Here is a 21,741-nt window from a genome sequence, read left to right as displayed (position 1 = left end):
TTCATAATTGCCTTGCAAGCACTGACACAAGAACTACATTGTCCTGTATGCATTTGAAACTGCTCCATGACGAATGCATGTATTTAGTAAATAATGCTGAGATTGTAACGGCGAGTACTGTGGTTACATTGTGTGCAGTGACGCGAACTAAGGATTTAGCTCTTCATAATGTTTTCACATGCTATAGGGACTCAGACCCCAGTCTGCTGCAGATAATGTTTCGCTGACATTTTAATGCATAGATAATAACTTTTTCTACACCAAATATGATCAGCACTTTCCTCCCTATTGTTTTAATTTCCAGACTCCCTTTTGCCTTAGAAAACCTCAGTGATTTATCACCGACTGAGTCCATGTAGAGCACTGTAGCAGGAGACCTGCTATAACAACATGTTAAGGAGAGCCAGGTTGTTCACTGAAGGTGATTATTGATCACACTGAACGATGTTTACACGGCCGTTAATGTGTCAATTTTGCCGTTTATATCACTCCTTTTGGCACCTGTATTGTAGCTAAGTGATGAAGCTATTAAGTATAATTACTGCACGCTCACAATAATTCTCTGCGTAGACACATTAAAAAGTAATGTTACATCATGGAACACTAACGATATATGCTCATATAGCTGCAGGATGTTGTTTCTGGGGGTGCTGATGTGGAAAGGTGATTGTAGTGTGGTGGGGGATGACATTGCTCATTATAATTACAGCAGACAGCAAATAGACATTAAGAAACTAAAAATATCCATCACCACAACTCAAGACCAAAACATAACATAACACAGACAAAATCAGGCACTGGGTCACTCAGCAGTGCTAAAGTGTGTCATGTCTGGTCATAACACTGACAAATATAACATTTTACATTAAGCCGGATATAAATTAGACTGTAGCATGCGCAGCGATTTACATAAATTATAAGGAACGACTGCAATGAGGCTATTTTGGAGAGTAAATGGCCGCATAAGGGACGGTGTTTCTAGCTGCAGCCACACAAACAGTAGCTGTCTGTCAGCTGGATCTCAGATGCTAAGTACCCAAATGGGACCCTGTTCGACTGACTGAATAGGGCCACAAGCACCAAAAACTGCAATTAGCAGCAATTACAAAAGAACACAGAATTGAATATAGCTGTTTTTGGGAGGGCCCAGGGGTCTCAGACAGTTTTTGTCATGATCTAACAGGTGGCACTGAAACCCCGCCAGCACTCCTACTTCCCTCAGCCAGATAGTTGCTTATTCCATAAACTCTTACCATCAACAAGTCAACAATCAACGCTTCCAGTATGCACAATCGATGGATGTAGTCAATGAAACACACGTCTGATGGCTTACATCACACAGTCCCTGCATAGGGGTCCTGCAGTAATCAACTTTGGTGATGTAAAGTGCAGTTCTTCAACATTCAGCCCTTTGTTTTTCAGTGGGGACGTTTGTTTTTATCCCATTTAGTCATAGAGAAATAAACACGTGTAAGCACTTTACCCTCCTTGATATTTCATTTCTGTCCGACTGGTGTAATGCAAGAATGATCGTGATGACGCCGAGATGCTCTTGAGTGACCAAGCATCCCCTGGGTTATCATTATGCTTGGAAAGATGACTCTGAGAAGGTCTTAATGTAGTAAAGAGCATGAGGTTCCTCTCTCGGGGCTCCGTTCAGATCATCGTCTTCTTCATCATCATCATTGCAGCATTAGCTCCAGGGCTCGGGGTCAATGCATTTTTCATTTCAACGGGATAGGATATAATGCCATGCCATTCCTTCAGGTTTTCAGTATCATTTACGGGATATGATAACAAATGAACCAAATTCGCAACTACAACCTTGAACCTGACTTTGCAACCATGCCATTATATCCATGTTCTGGTTTCTCTTTGCACAAAGATTGTCTTATTCCATTTGTTTTGTAATTCAGCTTTCCCCCTGTAGCCCTGATGTAAAATTCCATGACGTTTATTAAGTTGGAACACTTCATCGATGTAAAATTTGTATTCCTTCTCGGTTTCTTAATGTTGTTTTTCAGCTCAGAAAAGTTCTAAAGGGGTAAACAGTCTTGGTTTCCACCACAGTTGGACTTGCTGTGGAGAAGCGGTGATACAATGTAGAAAAACAGCTGAAAACCACCATTTAAGGCAAGGAATATGTGAAACAAGCTGTAAAAACATTCTGGTATATTCCTGTCAAGTGGCCTATTTGTAAAATTACCCATTATTCCATGACTTTCCCAAAGAATTTACCAAATTCCCAGACTTAACCTGTGTGGAAAAAACCTGTCAATAGGTTTCCATGGTTTCCAGAAATTCTATGACCAACAGGAACTCTGGTAATTTTACAGTCAAATGCATAAGTAAGGTGAGGTAAAGTCTTTTATCAATGATGGAATTTGGATTTAAGATCAACAGATGAATACAAGGCAAAACAATTGTCTGTCTATCAGCTTTTAATCATGAGTCTTAACTATTTTACATGTTCAACCATGTTAAAACAAGGACATCAGCAAAACGGACCCAACTGTGCCAATAACTATGTTTTAGATTGTGACAATATTGATCTTGGTGACACTCCAGTGCTTTTGACAAACCAGACTTTTGGTGCTGGAGAAAGGGTTAGACTGTCAACACCAGGAGACTTCCTCTAAAGACCCCTATCATCATCATCATCATCATCATCATCACCACCATCACGATGAGAGTAATTGGTGACTCACGCAGGCACTGAGGCAGGTCTCCGCTCCATGTCCCATTCCCCGTGCAGGTGAGCACAGCGGGGAAGGAGAGCTCGTAGCCTGGCAGGCAGCTGTAGCTCACACTGGTGCCCCATTCCAGCACCGAACCCTCCAGGAGGCCGTTGGGGATGGGCGGGGGCGTAGGACACGTCACCACTGTGGGGATAGGAAGGACACAAACAGTCAAGACCTAAACCTTAGTGGAGTCCAAGTCAATTATAAGACCAGGTCCAGCTGAGTTTGAGTCAAGACCAGGTCCAAATCCAGACCAAGTCCAAGTCAAGACTAAGACCAAAAGAGGAGACACTACGTCTTTCCAAATGTAAAAATAAGGATTACTACTAGAAAGGCCAATGAAGACAATCCATCAATTGGGGGTAAAGATAATTATAGCCACTCTTTACCCCCTTACTGAAGGGGGTATAATTATTTTTCTTTGCGTAATTTTTAAAATCCAATTCAAAACAGCAGTCAACTGATAGCAGCTTGGCTAGTGTTATGGATTTTCTTGAGGATGAACAGAAAAGTAGATCTATCTGCAATTCTGCTCTGTACTACAGTATAACCTAATACCGTGCATAGAGGTTTAAGGAGTATTGCATACACGGGTTCTACAGGTGAAATCCCTTAAATTGTTTATGTTTTTAGATCGGTTGGAAAAAGTTGAGTCAATGTCCAATAACAAACAAGTGAAGTGACCTCTGCACAGCTTGGGCTTCTTCTAGGTGCTGGGTGAAGACAGGAGAAGCATAGTCCATAGGAGATTAGGTTTGCTATCAACATCCAATAACCTTATTCTCACAGCAGGCATTTTGATCTTCACTCACACTCAGGAAGGAAACTCTACCGGAAGAGCAAGTTCAGCCCAGCCCATCATACAAATAGCAGCCAAGACAAGTCAGAGTGAAAATAGGCACGAAACAAAGGCAAGTCCAAACTTAGATACAGCACAGACAGGAGAGACAAAGGGTCAGGCAGTCAGACATACACAGCCAATGAAATACAGTCACACACACATAGACACAAACAATAATTTGTTAGTGTGTTTGGATCTCTGACCGTTGCTTTCTTCTTTCTCCCCACAATTAAACATGGACAGCCAATAGATGGCAACACCAGGTAATTAGAGAGAATGTTTTAGCTTGGAGATAATTACTATGATTAAAGTGGATTTACAGAGATAAGGAGATATCCCGGATCTTTGCATTCCTAATCCAAAAAGATAAAAGGTGGAGGTAATGGTGATGGCAGTGGCGGTAGAGGTGTTGAAATGTGTTTACCGTTGTAGTAAATTCACTTTTCATCCGGTGGAATTGTCACTCTTAGGTTTTATCTTTATGGTTAGTGTTTATGCCAGTAGTTACCCAGGATGAATAAACATTTCAATGTTCCAAAGCACTGCTTGTTTCCTAAAACATGACAGAGTGCACTTGAAATTGGTTTGACTGTTGTTCCTTATCAAGAAGGCTAATATTTGTCAGACAACATTTACTTACTTAAGTACTTGCCTATTTATTTTGTCAAACCATTGTCCTTAGATATATATATAAATGAGTTTGCTATTGTAGAGGTAAAATGGGAATTGTTCTGTCAAATGTATGGTCATTACACAACATGCTTCAAATTATAGTGCTATTTCACAGTTATTGAAAGGCATGCAGTACAGCAAAGTGGCACAAATTTGGCATTTTACATAACGTGCAGTGTGATTGACTGGAAACTGGGTCTCTAGTCCAGAGAAATGTTCTGGGTTTTGAAGATTACGTGGAATTTTCCTGGCGTTTTTGTTTGGAAAAGACTCCCTGAGTAGACCGAATCATTTCTGACGGAAATGGGAGGGGGGAGAGGGGGCATCTTGTGTCTGTGTAAGCCGTAAACTTTCTGCTCAACAAACGTAATAAATGAATGCATAATAAAGCTCGGAGTTTGTTCTGACACACTTGGAGATGAACCCGTGGGGAGGCAGATGGGATATGGGTTTTAAGGGTGTGAATAAATTATAGCAGTTGTTTTATAGCATTAGTATCCTCCTCAGCACCCATCATTTCCCCCACGTCTGTCTCTCTCACACTCACGCATGCCCGAAATAACACACACACACACACACACACACACACACACACACACACACAGACAACCTGTCTAACCACTTGAACAAAGACCTGCAAACCGAAGCCATGGTCCAGGCCTCACAACTGTCTGGCAAGATCAGAAGTTTAGTTTACAAGTCCGCAGTTACTTAAACTGTCATGTTAACACAGTTGCTCTCTAGTTAAGGTGCAGCCTTTAGGTAGTGTAGTACAATACCCCACTCACTTTCACTTACCAAATACAACACGCACATATGCAGATGTAGCCATCATAGACATATGACAATTAAGTTCAAGGTTGCTCTTGCACAGTAGCTCCCTTGCTACAGAGTAATTTAATTGGGTTTCAATTCTGTTTATTTTTCACAAACAGAAAGGCTGAAAGCATAGTCTTGCCACCAGTTGTTTGAAACACAAGTTTTTTGTTGGTACATTATTCCGATTCAGTTCTAGGCTACTTAACGTTTGAAAATGAGTGGGCTGATTACATGACAGTGTTAATAAAGGATAGAGGCACGATGGGGAAGTTTTTAGTGTTGTAAAGTTCAGTGTGGCTGTGATTTTTAAACACGCTGGATTACAGTGAATGTGGAGTGTGCCACTGCGGGGTATTCAAGCAATATTCTCTCCAAGGTGGAACCGCCTTTTGTTCTTGGTTGGCAGTGGATCCAAACAGATTTCCATATGGACATAGCACAGCGGTATATGTTCGCTTTAGAGCAGTACTATATTTGGGTGGATATTTGGGCCATGATGAATTTTGAATAAGCGTCAAAGGCAAAAACCGTGTTGATGTTGCAAGCTGTTTTTGAATGTTTTGTCTGGTCTAATGTCATTTTGTTTCTCCTTGACAATAATGAATTAGTAAAGAGTCTCTTCAACTGGGGATTTTCATGTTGTTGCTCTGGAGTCCTAGCAAAAAAAAAAAGCCACTTCAGTCTGAATTACCTCACTAAAATGCCCAGCTGGATGCTATAAAGCAGAAAGTTGGTTTGACTGCGCATGTGTGTCTCTCTTTGTTTGCGTGAGAGAGAGAGAGAGATGGAGAGAAAGAGTGTGAGAGAGGGAGAGTGCACGTGCGCAGCAGGCATGTTACGCTGATTAGAGGAGTAATAATCATATATGCGCTGCATCTGAAATTACAAAAAAAAAAAGAAAAAGAAAAAGACGTGTGGCAGGCAGAACCGAACGGGAAGCAGAGAGTGTCCCCATTTTCCTAAGCAGTCCTAAGCAGCATTAGTGCCTCTTAGCTGAACACGCCAAACCTGGGATTCAAACGGAATCCTCGCCGGGTGAGGCTTAGGATGTGTCATAGCCGGAGTGCGCATGAATGCACGCCACACACAATCGCCACGGCTGGCGGCGCCGAACTCACATTAAGTGCAAAATTATGAACACAGTCGGCACGCGCAAAACCTCTCCGTCTCTTTCAGTCTCAAATTCTCCCTGTCTCCCTCTCTCCCCCTCCCCCCCTCTCCGGCATATCTATCAGCTCATATCCCTGCGGCACATCATCCAAACCTGTGACAGGATGACAGATGCCCCGCATCATGACAATATCAAACCGCTCACCCCGCCTGAACCGCCGCACCTTCAACTTAAACCCGATCATGCAAAAGAAAAAGGCAAGCGATGTTATTGGAGGAGGCACCGTTTTTGGTCTCGGATGTGAGAAAAAAAACGGATATTTTCTCGGTCCTTTTCTCAGACCTCTCAGTGCGTAGGCTGTCAGCGAGAGAGATGATAAAAAAAAAGCTGTGATTGCCGGCGAGCTGTTTCATTGCTCGTCCTAGAGAGTCTCAGAGAGGGAGAGGGAGAGAGAGAGAGAGAGAGGAGACAAGGAGAAACTAAAAAATAAATAAACTATAAAACATCTGTGTTACCTCTGAATACCCCAATCCGCATTGAGGAACGGGGAGATTAATATAGAGCGTCCACTTAATAATCAAACTTCTCTCTCTTGCCTTTCTTTAATTCATTCACCCCGTGAGAGAGATAAGTGCTGGTGGGAAGGCGAGAGCAGCGGAGTGAGGGAGAGGAGGCGAGAGAGAGCGACCCTCCGGCTCACTGACTAATGCATACAGGTCAGTGGGAGCTGACAGCACTCAGGCAGCGGCGGCAGCGGTGGGAAGCCAAGGTGAAGGTGTGTAAGCATCTGGGTGTATGTATGCGTGACAGAGACAGAGATGTGTAATTGAATACCCGCGTGAGATTGTGTGTGTGTGTGTGTGTGTGTGCACGGTGAGAAAGGCTAAGCCCTCGGGTTTCGCTCCTCGCCGCCACCCCCACCGCCGGCAGCGGCATCGGGGCCGAGCGCCTGAGCTGTTGAGGTAGCTGTCAAGGATTAGAGCTCGGAGGTTAGGAGCCTCACGCAGCCGCGCGCACACACACACACACACACACACACTGCCTCTCCCTATCTCTCCACTTAGACTGCCTTGGGTAACAGCCGTGCGAGCATCCATTCATCCAACAGCTTCAACATAACCACTGAACAGAGCGCCTTAATAATGAAACGTGCCCATGAAATATTACAAATCAGTGTCAGCTTGGATGTTGTTGGGAACTTCTGGGCAAGGTGGCGCGGGGAGCCAGGGTGGGCAAGTAGCGTGCAGTTTACTCCCTATGAGAAGTTAAGCTGGGGAACGGCGGCGCAGGCTGGCTCTGGGTCCGCACTTAGCACGTCAGGAAATAGAATCAGCCGCTACATGAGAGGAGAATGATCGATAGGCGCTCTGTTGTTGCTCTCTCTTGGTTTATCTTTCTAGCGCTGTCTCGCTCTCGCTCTAACCCTTTCTCTCCATGTCTCTGACTTTCTATAACTTACTCTCTCTCTCTGCCAGTCTCTCTTTCTGACTATCTTTCTGTTATCCGTTGTTGTGTTTGTCTCTGTGTCTGTCAGTCTCTCATTCTCTCTCTCTCTCCCCCTCTCTGTCTCTCTCATCCCCTCCCTCCCTCCCTCCCTCCCCGTTCCTATTTCTCAACAGACAAATAGAAACCCAGCTCTCCCCTCTGTTACTGAGGCAGCAGCCTGGGAACAGTTCCTTAGCAACAATGTGCCGCCATTTGCCTTGTGGGCTCTTCCCTATGCTGCCGTACTTTTGAACTGTTCGCTGCACAAGTTAATCTTCCCTGCAGTGCTCACTTTTGGGTGCCAACGCCAGATATGCTAATCTATGCCTCCGCTCGAGCGTCATAAATCATTGTGCGCCGTCGCATTGATGGGCGAACAACAGCTACGTCCTCTTTGTAGACTTTCTAACTTTGATGTTAATCAAGCCCATAGAGTGCGCATAGACTTTTAGAGAGAGGAGGGCCATGATTAACCGTTGGAGTACAATTAGCGGGATCCTCGCTGTGATGAAGAGGAGCTGTTAGCCATCCATCATCCCATGTCAGAGGAACTTTTAGCCTCGGCTCTGTGCCACCACAGGTGCACCTCTAGATGCAGGTGCGGGTGAAATCCTTGTGTCCTAGATCAAGGGCTCTTAAACTTTATTTTATTATTATTACTTTTTTTTTTTTTGCTCGGGACCCAGCTGAGAAATATTGTCTTGAATCAAGGGACTCATTAAAATATAATTCCGCTTTTGTCATTTAGGGATCCATCAGATACCCGCTAGACATAATTTAAGAGAACAGATCCAAGATTAATGGTGTACTTTGTGTGTGTGTGTGTGTGTGTAAGTGTAAGTGCATACATACGCACGTGTATCAGCAGATGCGCGTGCGTGCGTCTGTCTTACGGACATCCAGCCTTATGTATTGTAGATATTTCCGTTATCAGCACACTGAAGCGAACACCATGACACTATCAGACCACATAGGAAGTTCTGTGTCACCTTGCTTGCTAATCTCATTAGATCTCAGGGTGTAAGCATGTACTTTGTATTGTACGTGACAAGAGTGCTAGCGTGCCAAGGTTGTTACAGCATGGTCTGATGGTTATCAAGGTCGACTGTCTACTGCAACACGTGTGTGTACAGGTGTGTGTGTGTGTGAGCGTGTGTGTGGTTCTTACCTTGGCATGCTGGCATGGTGCCACTCCAGGTGCCGTTGTTGGTACAGGTCCTCGTGACAGCGCTGTCGCCTCCGATCATCAAGAATCCCGGCTGGCACGCGAACGTCACGTTCTGGCCCACCGTGATGTCATCGCCGAACCGAAGGCCATTCGCTGGAATGCCGGGGTCGCCGCAGGTGATCACTGTCGGGGGCGGGGCAAAGATGAGGAAATCAGAAATCATCCCAAATGGGGTGGTCTTTTATGGCAGAAAATCCATAAAAAATACGTATTAACAAGAAATATGTAGAAATCTAGCTTGGATGTTAGAAGAAAGAGAGGTGGGTGAGAGCAGGTATGTCATATGGGTTATCAAGTGAGAACCTCGCAGCATACAGTAGACGTTTCATCCAATTCAGCCCATGACACCTCCAAGAATTAAATTCTTGTAAGTGAAGACAGTGTGCGGGAGTCTACAGATTTCTCCTTTGTCCTCCTCCTCCGACGCACCTGGCTCATACACACGGTTGTGCACAGATTACCCTTTTGTTAAACAAATCCACATCAACCATTTTCCACAGGGCGTACCTTGGCTTTCCAGCCTCGCCGTTTAGCCTCAGCTGCTAGCTCTGTGCGTCTAAGGTTCAGATTTTCATACGCCTCGTCTAGTGCTTCTTCCCATGGCGCAATGAGCTCTACAGTAAGTAAACAGACGGCTGAGTGTTGGTCCACAATATCAGGTCAGGTCTTGAACTGGTACTGACTGTCTCTGGCGGGACCGTAAGATGCCAGCCTCTGTCTGCTCGCTTCTCCAAATCCCTAGCTTTGCCTTACTGCCCTAACTTGTGCCTACTCAACAAGAAATCTTTCCCGACTTGCTCATTTTTAACGCAAGAAGCCAATCAGATGCATATAGCTCTCCCTCCCAACGCCTCCTCCCTTGAATTAATTTCTGTTTGTTTATTTCCGATTGCCGCGGCCAGGGACTTCAACACTTGGACATGCTGCCAAGTGTGTATCGTCCTTGGGCAAAACTAACTTTGTTTCCTGACAGGGTATGTCTGAGCGTTGCGGATTCTGAACACAGAGCTGAAGTGGGGTGTTGACACTGGTTGAGGTTTTGGGGTGATGGCAGCACATCAAGGTTGCTTCAATAAAGAATCTGATCCTAGATGTATCTGTGTTCCAAACTACCCTGAAATTAGCTGAATAGGGCAAAATGTTCATTGATTAACTGAAACTATGCTGCATTTGATCAGGAGAGTAACTTGACAGACATTTGAGCAGACTTTAATGTATTAATGATATCCCTTTAAAAAGCCATCCTACAGTGACCTCAACGCCCTGTTCAACTATCTATACTGCTATGAAAAGAGCTCTTGGCAAAAAGTAATGTATCATTATTTCCACCAGTCACCATTCTAACCGAAATGTGGTTCCCCTCTATAGCAGGAGAATCAAGGAGGAACAAATCACACTTTCATCTGAAAAGCAGAGATTTGCTGGAAAGTCATGTTGGACATTTTTCAAATGGCTGGTGAGAGATAAGAGAAATTTAAATATGGTGTCAAAAATTAAGACTCTCCAACTTTATGGAGAGTCCACACACCGTCTCAATGACGGCTTCATATTTTATTTTATCTTATTTTTTCCATTTTTAGTCATTTGAAAAGGCATGTTGAATGGTTTGGTTTCATACCATGGCCATGAAAATATTTTCTCTGTATGTGGGACAATGGCATCTGTCAATAGCAACAATATCAACAAAAATTGAAAAATTGTCCATGCAAGAACTGTAAGCAGCACCAAAACACTCCTGTATCCAAACACTATCCTGAATCACTTAGATTTTGACAAAAAATCATAACAGCCCTTCACAGCCTTGTATTTTCAGTTTTTTTTAAATACTGGGACTTGATCACTGAGATTTTGAATATTCTACCTGGGCATGTATCTATTGCCTTAAATTTTTAAATGGAATGGAGGCTTTGGCAAAATAGCTGCATTAATAACAAAACAACACATAGTTTCTATCATGAAAAGGTAAACAGAAACACATTTAAACATGATGACATTTAGAAGGAGAAGAGCTGTGCCTGTGTCTGTGTAGTGCACTTGTTTGTGTGTGTGTGTGTGTGTGTGTACACTGCAAAGTCCATATGAAGTGGTTATGGGATGATGAAACCAAGATGTTGCAGTGACATTCATTAATGATCTTAGAGTGAGCGCCGATAATAAAAATGTTTCTTTTCTTGTATTTCTTGATCTGAGTGCTGCCTTCGATCATGGGATACTTCTAAACCGTCTTGAAAATTGGATTGGTCTCTCAGGCACAGCCCTGACCTGGTTTAATACTTACCTTACTGGCAGAAGCTATTTTGTTAGTCTCAGTGACCATGTTTCAGACAAGCGTGACATTTTTTCAGGTATTCCACAGGGTTCTATTCTTGGTCCTTTACTGTTTTGTCTGTATATGCTGCCACTTGGAAAAATTATTTGTGATCATGGAGTGAATTTTCATTGTTATGCTGATGACACTCAGTTATATTTATTTGTAGCGCCAGATGACACTGATGCCCTAAATCCCTTGATAAATTGTAAAAATTTCCTCAAATTAAATGAAGACAAAACAGAAATTCTTATAATTGGTACAAATGCACAGAGAGAAAAGATATCAAGCAGATTTGGAAGGCTGGCTCTACAGAATAAGCCTGAAGTAAAAAACCTGGGTGTTATTCTTGACTCTGAGTTGGATTTTAAATCACATATCAACAATGTTACTAAGATTGCCTTTTTTCATTTAAGAAATACTGCAAGAGTTAGACCCTACCTCTCACTGGAAGATGCCAAAAAGTTGACCCATGCTTTTGTCTTCTCTCACCTAGATTACTGCAATGCACTCTATACTGGATTACCTAAAAAAAACTATTGATAGGCTGCAACTTGTACAAAATGCAGCAGCCAGAATTTTAACAAAAACCAGAAAAAGAGAACATATTACACCAGTTCTAGCCTCATTGCACTGGCACTTGCACTTAAAATTCTTTTACTTGTTTATAAAGCCCTAAATGGTTTAGCACCTTCATATCTCTGTGACTGCTTATCTGAGTATGTTCCAAACCGTTCCCTTAGGTTGTCTAGTGCTGGCTTGCTAAATGTCCCAAAACTGAATTACAAAAAGTATGGTGAAGCAGCTTTCTGTTCTTACGCACCAAAGGTTTGGAACAAACTCCCATTACAAATAAGACAAGCAACTTCTGTTGATAGTTTTAAGAAACAGCTCAAAACCCATTTTTATGATCTTGCTTTTAATTAATTCCATCTTTTTATTTTAACATCACTGTTATTAATTCATACTTCTTTTGTATTTCTTATACTTGTTTTATTTTTTTTATACTTGTTTTATGCTTTTTATATCTAGGATTGTTCTTTATTATTTTCAATTTATTTTATACTTGTACTTGTTTTATGCTTTTTATATCTAGGATTGTTCTTTATTATTTTTAATTGATTTTATTATTATCTTATTCTTTGATATACTTGTTTTATATTTCTTATACTTGTTTTATGCTTTTTATATCTTAGGATTGTTTTTATCATTATTTATTGATTTTTATTGTTTCTCTTGTAAAGCACTTTGAGCTGCATTTTATGATATGAAAGGTGCTATATAAATAAAGTTTATTATTATTATTATTTTATTATTATTATTATATAGGCATAGAAGTGCCGCATATGTCAGCGAGTATGTGCAGATAGACGTGGTAATGTGTATTCGGTCTTGGCATTGCAGGTACATAATCTGTTTTTCCATACATAAATCAACAATAGTAAAAAGCATTTAGACCTAGGCAATGAGCATTCCCGCATATTTTTCGAAGTACAAAGTGTAGTCAATTTACAACTTGTCTTAAACCAGTTCTGAACGGCGCTGTGTGTTGGAGGCCTTCTGCACAATATGTGTGTGTGTGCATGTGTGCGTGAGTGTGTGTGTGTGTGTATCTGCATCGAACAGATTTAGATAAAGCCTAATTCTGCCTCTACTCTCTCTGATCGATGTTGCCCATTTTGGCCTAGGTTTGATTTACAAAAAAATATTTTTAAAAGGAACAATCAGTAATATTTTACTGGCTTGTTGCACAAAATGACCATAATATATCAGCAGGGGTTTTCTAAACGAGCAGTCCGGTCCATAAGTAAGCAACCTATGATGTAATGTTTTGGGGGCCAGGTCTTTTGATGCCCACATGGCAGACTACAGTATTAACAGTGGAGTGGCTGGTTGCTCAAGATGCACAACACAGAGATATCATCTAGTAAGATTGCACTTTACTTGCTTTTCACCTAAAGAAGTATTTCATCATAAGACCCAGATCTGTCCAGGGAGGTTTGTCTGCACTGACTTATGTTCTTTGGCTGCCTCAGTCAGGGGCTCTTGAAATACGACGATGATGGGAAATAGAGGCTGACAAAGCCTGCTGTCTCTGTCGCACTGTGTGTCTATGTATACTGCGTATGTGTCTGTGTGACTATATGTGTGTGTGTGTGTTTGCAGCTTTGGAAGTCTTAGGTTCATTTTGACTTGTAGGCCACCACATTACACTCAAACACATTAGCTTGAATTAAGCATGGTGTGTGTCCCCAAACTGCAGCTGGAGGCAGCTGGCATGAATAAAAGACAGCTGATGAAAATTTCAATTGGTATCAATTAAAAGCATCTCAAGAGGATCCGAACAAGTAATCTAACTAGAAGAAAGAGAGAGCGGCGGAGAGAGAGAAAGAGTGTGTTTATGTGTTTGAATGCGTATGTATCTACATGCGCCTGTATGGGTAAAAAAGCAAAGCTCTTACCATTCCAGTCAGTCAGCACAATGCAGAAAAGCTGCGGGCTGTTGACTTCAACAACTCAACTAAACTGCGCAGCTTTTTCATTGGCACTCTGCTCCAAATGCTGTATTTGATCTTATCCTCCAACCCCCCACCACCCCCGTTCCCCTTCCCCTTGGAGGATCCCACACCACTGTATTGGTGCTGAAGCTGCTCTAGATACACACAGTGAAAAAACTCTGTCTGCATGCAAGCGGGTTTCTTTTGCAGACCTACGCACAAGATTGGTCGGGGAGACAGGGAGGGAATAAAGGAATGCTAGAGAAGATGAGAAAAAAAAAGAGTAGAGAATCCTAGAGGAGAGTAGAAACAAATCAATAGGATCGAGGCTCGTTAGAAGGCAAATAGTCTCCCTGTTTACAGTTTATTCCACAGTTCACTGATTGAGTTTTTCTCATAATTCACTTGAGTTGATTCCCTAATGTGCTCTGTAAAATTCATGTATCAACCATAGGGAGTTAAAAAAAAACAAAAAAACTTTCCTCTTTCCCCTTGAGAATGTTGTGTGACTTTGATCCGGTAACCTACATGATCGATAACCCATGAACCGTGAAAATGATTGCCTCCCTAATGGAGGCATAATGAGCCAATCTTGGCATCTCAAGTGTTGGTGTCCCTGAACCGGCCACTAAAATTTAATGTGAAGCGATAGCATACATCAGAGGCTGCGAGGAGGGTAACGATGATAAGGCTGGTGATGAGCAGGCTGGAAAGTGAGGAAAAGAGGCAGGAAGGCCGCGTATTCTAACTTTCTGCATGTCTGATCACCATTATTCAATCCCATTTCCAATCTCTCTCTCTCTATCTCCCTCCCTCTCTATGTATATCTCTCCAGAGACTCATTTCATTCCAAAATTGAAAATTATGCCTGTACCATTTATCTTTTTTTTTTTTTTTTTTTTTTGTAATTCAATAGCTGGCATAAAAAAGAATGAGTAAGAGAGAATATGGTGATTCTCAGACAGAAGTACAATATGTAATTTTGTTTGATAGTTATCCCGGTGTAAACTGAATATAGATTGGCATACTTCTTAATTACTGCAAGGCTCATTTGCTGGGATCCGGACAATAAAACGCCGGCTGACAGTTTTGACGTCTCGCGGGGAGAGGAGGCTCAGAGATTTATGTGCTATTTGAAATCTTATCCCCTATTTTAGCACCGCTGTTGATCACTCGGAGTGTCTCCACTTGGCAGAGATAGGGAGCCAACTCATCTTCAGTTCCGTCCAGCTCAATTCATTTCAGAGGGGTTTATCGGCATGAAGAAGTGCGTGTTTACTTTGCTGATAGAGCATCACGCAGAATGCAAGAACAATGGCCGATAGAATCTACAGTACTAACAAGACTCGCTGGCACAGTCTGGAGCCGCGCCCGACCATGTGCGGTCGGCCTCACGCTGCTCACTCTCACTGAGACAATAAATTCATTGTGGGCGTAGCCGTGACGTACCCGGGAGTGCCCATTCTTCTTAGTCCTGTTTCTGCTCTCCATTTTTCTGTTCTATTTCTGAAAAACAACAATAACAAATTCGACGAGTGCCAGCGTAGGTGTAAGTGTGACTGAGCTAAATGCGATCAACCGGGAAACGTCCAGTCTCCTCTGTTTTGTTTCTGTGTTTACAGCGCTGGTACAATTTGGGGTTCTGCCTGACCGCGTCCCTTCGGCCAGACACTGCCCATTTCACGATGTTTAGACAGCGAGCGGACAGCGCATTATTCTTATTTTCATTTCACAGCGCGGACACTGTACAGCAGACGGGCCTTATAAGTGTGCTACAACCGACCGGGAAACAGCACTCCTATATCCCTTTGGGCTTTCTGCGAAAACAATACTCACTTGTGCAGTTTGGAGCGGTGCCGGACCACGTGCCGTTGGCCAGACACTGGCGTGTGGGCGAGCCGGAGAGGAAATAGCCCTCCATGCAAGAATATACAATGGAGTGGGAGAAGGTCGTCCCATCGACGCGGGAGATGCGGCCGTGAGCAGGCGTACCTGGGTTCCCACATTGCACCGCTGCAACGGGGGGGGGGGGGAGAAAAGAGAGAACGTGAAGGTCAGAGGTGTAAAATAGTAATGGATTTTCTATTTTCTATATCAGTGATTCACAATCTGAGGGTTGGGAGCCTCCAGAGGGCTGCTAGACAACGTGCACATGATGATTGAAGGGTTGTGAAGAAATATATTCCTCCTATATTATATGTAAAATCATATTACTTATCTATGGAATACATGTTTTTTTTTCTTGTGAAATAACAAATATTTGCAGCTTTTAGACTTACTCCAATAAGTAGTCGGGTGAAACAGTTCGAAAAAGGTAGATAAAAATCATTGGATGGTGTCAGAGTTCACTATTATGTGTGTGCGCCTCACACCAAGTGGGGTGGAAGAAGGCATTGTTTTTCTCTTTAGGAGCTGTGAGACAAACACGCTGATCTATATATCATCACAGCTTTATTAAGCTGTGATGCTACTGAGCAGGGCTGGCACAGTGGTAAACAATACAATACATCCCCACCACACTATTGAAGAGTCATCAGTAAACAAGTGCAGTTCCTGCACAATCCCATCGTGCCTTTGCGGGAACGCACAGTTCTGTCTGAAAACGAGAAGAGGATTGTGGGAGTTGTGTGGAAAATTCACAACTAATGTCTGAGGAGTTTTACTTAAAGTTCAATTTGCACAATAATATAACTTTTAGTTCCCTTTATTGCTAAAGAAAAAAACAATTTAAAATGTATTTACTGATTTAGAGTAACTGGCCAGGACACATGACGATGTCAGCTTCATAATACTCCTTTTTCTGATTAAGGCACAAATTGATCTCAGACCGTAGGTTGCGTTCCCTACAATGCATTACTTCATAATTACAAACCCTGGTGACGAAGAAAAAAATTGATTTTCAATTGTCAACTGAAGGATGAAAAGCTTTTTAACACCGCCGTAACCATTTTGCAGCATTTCCGGAATATACCAACCGAGGGGATCATTTCTCTCTGTTCCCCGGGGGGGGGGGGGGGGGGGGGGGGAACTATAGGGTTTGTTTCATGTTGTTTTTCTCCTGCTCCGCATCATGTTTCATTACAAAATTGATTTGCCCTCTCAATCACCTAATTGCCTGGAAAATTTGAAATAGTGATTTCGGCACCAGACGGAAGTGTTGTAGGCGCGGGGGTGATTTCTCCTAGCCTGTACTCACACGTGCGCACACGTGTGGGGACACTCACTCACACACACACACACACACACACACACACTCATAGGAGGTGCAAACACATGCACTCATAGGCACAGACATACACTCACGCATACATGCGCATACTGAGTACATGCACACACACACACACACCGCAGATAAAGTATTGGATCCCATTTGACTTCCTCATTTTAATAATTCATGACAGACATGATGACAGACGCACAAAACAGGCCTTGATGGCGTTGTGTGCTGGATATTAAGCTGAATATCCACACTGACTGTTTTCCAGAGACTGTAAAAGGTTGTGGATAACGGATGGATGGGCTTTAACAGTAGACAGGCCTTTAGATCATAGACAGACAGCACGGAAACTCATTCAGGCTCCAGTGAGTTCCTCACTCCCTCCCTCCTGGGGTGCACGGAGAGCTAAAACAATCTTTAAATCAGTAGTTCAGTGGGGAGATGGAGAGAGAGATAGAGAGATAGGGAGAGGAAGATAGAAGGGGCAGGGGGTGAGCAAGGAGAGACAGAAAGAGAGACAGAGAGAAAGAGAGAAAGAGAGAGAGAAGAAAAAGAGGGAGAGGGGGGCAGACAGAGATAAAGACAGAGAGAGAGAGAAGGGGAGAAGTGAGAGAAAGACAGACAACAGGCAAAATGAAGGATGGATAGAGAGAGAGAACGGAAGAGAGGCAGAAACAAAAAGAGGGAGGAGACAGAGAGAGAGATAGAGAGATAAGGAGAGGAAGATAGGAGGGCAGGGGGTGAACAAGGAGAGACAGAAAGAGAGACAGAGAGAGAAAGAGAGAGGGGGGGGGAGGAGGAGACAGCCAGACAGAGAGATAAAGACAGATAGAGAGAAGGGGAGTAGTGAGAGAAAGGGACAGACAACAGGCAAAATGAAGGATGGACGGCAAGAGGGAACAAAAGAGAGAAAAAGGCAGATACAAAAAGAGAGAGGAGGGAGAGAGATCGAATGAACGAGAGAGAGAGAGAGAGAGAGAGAGAGAGAGAGAGAGAGCACTTCATAGCGTCTGGTGCACTGGCCTATCATATTAAAAATGACACTGGCGTCGTGCCGAGCTGGCGGACGGGACGGAGGGGAGGGAAGCAGTCAAACATTTGCCTCAATATCCGGTTGACCCCTGGGGGTAATTTATGCACCACGTAGGGCTGGCATTCTGTGAACTAATATCTCCAAAATCCACAATGATTCATTTATCACAATCCAAAAAAGAACTTGGCTTTAGGTGTCTAGAATTAATGAATTTTTTGGTTTGCGATCTGGAAGCTAGTCACAGCACCATGTGCTGGCAGAAAAGACCAGACTGCAGCAGAGAGATACTTATCCATCTGGTGCAGTACTGTGTTTTGTGAGCTTTCGCAAATCGTTCGCGTGCGTGGGTGCAAGCGTTTGTGTGTGTGTGTGTGTGAGAGAGAAAGAGAGAGAGAATACGTGTGCGTTACCTCTTTCTACCACTCCTGCGTTCCTCCCCACTATCTGATACATGACATTTTCGGAGACATTTGAGATTCGAGATGTTCCCCCTTACGTTTGCAGAAAGGCTGCCTGCCCGACCAGGTTCCGTTGGGGAAGCAGATCCTCTCCGCCGAGCCGTACAGCGTGTGGCCCACCGCGCAGGTGAAGCGCACTTTGCTGCGCACTTTGAAGTTGCCCGCCTCTCTGCTGGCGTGGGCAGGCGTGCCAGGATCCCCACAGGTGCCCGCCGCGTCGCCTGCAATGGGAGATAAGCAGACAGCGAGCGATGAAGACAAGGCAAATGGAGATGCCGTCCTCTGTTTTTAACTGTCTGTGCGTGTGTTCACAGATGAGTCCTTTCACCGTGGCGCGGCGCTGAATTCCTGTCTGTCACGCAGGGGGACAATACAGGGAAGACTTACGCTCAAACCCTCCGTCTTTTTAAGTCCTCCGGGAAGCAGCTATAAAACACACAATGCACCAATGAGCAGTTGTCACCAGGCCAACAACCGCAGGGACCGATACTTTTCACTGCTTTGACACCAAGAGCATTCTGTCCATAAAAGCAGCAGGGGCAGCATTAAAAGGCAACCAGCTGTGGTTATGAGAAATGATGAATACGGTTTGACCTCTGGAGCTAAATCCTTTTTCATTATCCTGAATTATCCCTCCTGCCTTTTTTCTACAGAGGAACACAGATAGTACTGGCAGTGCCACCTGTCTTGTGCATCTACGATTTCACCGGAATAAAAAGACATGCTGTGTGACTGTGTTAGCAATTCACATCTCATCTTCCCATCAGGATTGTCTCCGGTGAATGGGGGGGGTGGGGGGGTGGAATTGGGACATGTTCTTTTTCTAAGGCACGGGAAATGAGAGACAGATGACGGTTGACAAGTCTGGGCCGTACCATGACTACTGAACATTTCCTGTTGCGATGAAGAGTGAGCTAAGCAGAGAGGTGTGCGAGTCGGGATGGAGTCTGGGGGGTGGGGTGGTTGCTGGTGGGGATGGGTGGTTGGGAGGAGGGGGGGGGGCGGGGGGGTATATTCATCAGGGACATCCCCAGAGCAGAGGAAAAAAAAAACACCTTACATCCACCACTTCCACTGCTGCTGCCGCTGCTGCTACAGTTCTCTCAGAGAAATGAAACCAGTGGAGGAGAGGAAAGAAAAAATATCTCTGAAATGAAAAAGGTCTCTCTCTTTAGACAGAGAGAGAGAGAGAGAGAGAGAAGGAAGATGGGAGATAGATAGGAATACAGCGTGCGCACGTGTGTGTGTGCGTGCGTGCGTTGTCCCATCTGCCACTTTGCTTGTCTGTTCAATTCGGTATGTACGTCTCTCTGTGAGGGATCTGGACTTTATTGGTTTTGAGATCCTGTTCCTTGAGCTGTGCCTACACACTGTGCATCGCTCCCTGTGTGTTTCCCGCTGCACTCTGTCCACACAGCAGCAAACACCTGCAGTAATATTGGACTTGTTGACAAAGAGCCTTACTGCACCAACACCAAGCTCATATCTTCTCCCTGCATCCCTCTGACCACATGTGCATGAACTGGATTTGTCAGGTCAAGGGCTCACAGCTGTGTGTGTGTGTGGCAGCAGTAAGCAATGTGTGTGTGTGTACGTGTGTGTGTCCTCGCCTACCTTTGAATGTGTGTCTGCCTCCGCCTGCACGTGTTTGCATGCAGTTGTCTTTGCGAGTGCATGTGTGTATACTTGTGTGCATGCGTGTGTGTGTGTGTGTGTGTGACTCACAGCGGCTGTCGGTACTTCATTAGTCTCCTTTGCTAAGGTGAGGCCGCCCGGCTCGCAATGCGCTGTGACAGTTATAATCTCACTAATTGGGATGGTGGTGGATTTGGTTTGAACCTGAATTAATGTCCGTTCTTCAGACTCCCTTTGTGGCGGAAATAATAAGCCCTTCAACTCAGTCATGCCACAGAAGAGACACAAAGGGAGATGGCTTGGCAAGTGGTTTTAACCCCCTTCTCTTACTAATTAACAAGGGAGGACAGAAGAGATGAAGGGGGGATGGATGGATAGATGCTGATGATGGTCTGGCTTTCTGAAGAATTCAAAGCCTTAAGGACTTTGTTGCTCTTGCTGATCTGCACTCTCTGAGCATTGCAACAGGTCATTTAAATAATTTGTGGTTCTCCAAATAAACAGTTTTTGCAGTCAAAGCTGTCTCATGGCTATTTGTGTAAAGAAACCAATGAGAACTTGGCTGCCAACTTGGGCTGCAAGCGTTCTGTGAAACAACCTTCTGAACCGTCTCCTTCAAGGGAGCATCAGTGAGGGGGATTCACAGCTCAGATGGAGCGGCGGAACACGATATAGGGAATTTCAAAATGAGAGAAACACATTAAAGCACAATTTAACACATTCAATATAGCTTATTTATCTTGTTAACGCTGCAGTGCTAATTGCATCACTTTAGTAGTTGTTGCCAATGTGCTTGTGAAAAGTAGGTGCTAAAATGTACACTTCCAGTCATTTAAACCTCTCAACATCCCATGCATTTGCTGCATCATGCCTTTAGTTCCTGCAAGACAGCTGAGATCCAGTTCTGCAGCATCTGCAATACAATGCATCCAAAATGCACAACACATCCTGTTGTGTTGTGTATTTTATTTTTACCGCAACTGCATGCCATGCAGCTGTTCATAGTATCCAACATCTGCTTATTGCTATCGGTCCGAATTTATCAAGCCTTTCAGAGTAGAACAAATGATCTACAAAGGTTTCTTACTAATTACGATCTTAATTAGAAGCAGTAACATAATCCCCTGGATTACACAATGTGTGGACAACATATTCCAATTTACAAATAGTAGTATAATTTAAATAGTAGTATTATCATCAACCATAACAAACATCCACCATTGTTTTAAGTTAAGAAAATAATATTTGTGTCCATAATCTCACAATTAAAATGCCCCTTTTTTAATACTCTATTGATCACAGGGGGGATTCTCTTTTTGCTTGCGGTCAGGCTCAGCTGCAGAACAGCTTCCCTGGACCTGCTAGGGATTCAATGTCTTGCTCAGAGACAAAGATGGGCAGATGCTTGCTGTCACCTGGGCTTTAACTCTCCCTACTCACTATGCCGGACTACTGCCCCTAATCCCCTTTTAGTGTTTTTCGTAATCCAATCCCATATTTTTTCCAATAGCACCTGTTGTGATTACTGTTTTAAAAGTCACTACTGATTAAGCTTGCATTTTCATAATCTATTTATAATGTTTTGTAATCATTTTTGTAATCACATGTAATCCAAATTCATGTTATCGGTTACTCTCCACCTCAACATCTTTTCCTTTACTTGATGAGTCTCACACCAAGTCGTTCATTATGATT

At 43.5% G+C, this 21,741-nt stretch overlaps 1 protein-coding gene across 1 annotated transcript in view; it reads right to left on the bottom strand.

The window, feature by feature from the left end:
- Window positions 1-21,741, bottom strand: part of LOC139931856 (CUB and sushi domain-containing protein 3-like) — a 214,744-nt gene that overhangs the window by 20,324 nt on the left and 172,679 nt on the right. The window contains exons 58-61 of the mRNA XM_071925480.2: window positions 18,450-18,632; window positions 15,540-15,716; window positions 8,838-9,020; window positions 2,709-2,882 (exon numbers count right to left, since the gene is read on the bottom strand). Coding sequence (XP_071781581.2) covers window positions 2,709-2,882; window positions 8,838-9,020; window positions 15,540-15,716; window positions 18,450-18,632 — 717 coding nt within the window. The remainder of the gene's footprint in view (window positions 1-2,708; window positions 2,883-8,837; window positions 9,021-15,539; window positions 15,717-18,449; window positions 18,633-21,741) is intronic.

Source organism: Centroberyx gerrardi, chromosome 12 (genome assembly GCF_048128805.1).
Source record: "Centroberyx gerrardi isolate f3 chromosome 12, fCenGer3.hap1.cur.20231027, whole genome shotgun sequence".
Taxonomy (NCBI): Eukaryota; Metazoa; Chordata; class Actinopteri; order Beryciformes; family Berycidae; genus Centroberyx; species Centroberyx gerrardi.
This window is presented reverse-complemented; position numbering and strand designations above follow the sequence as displayed.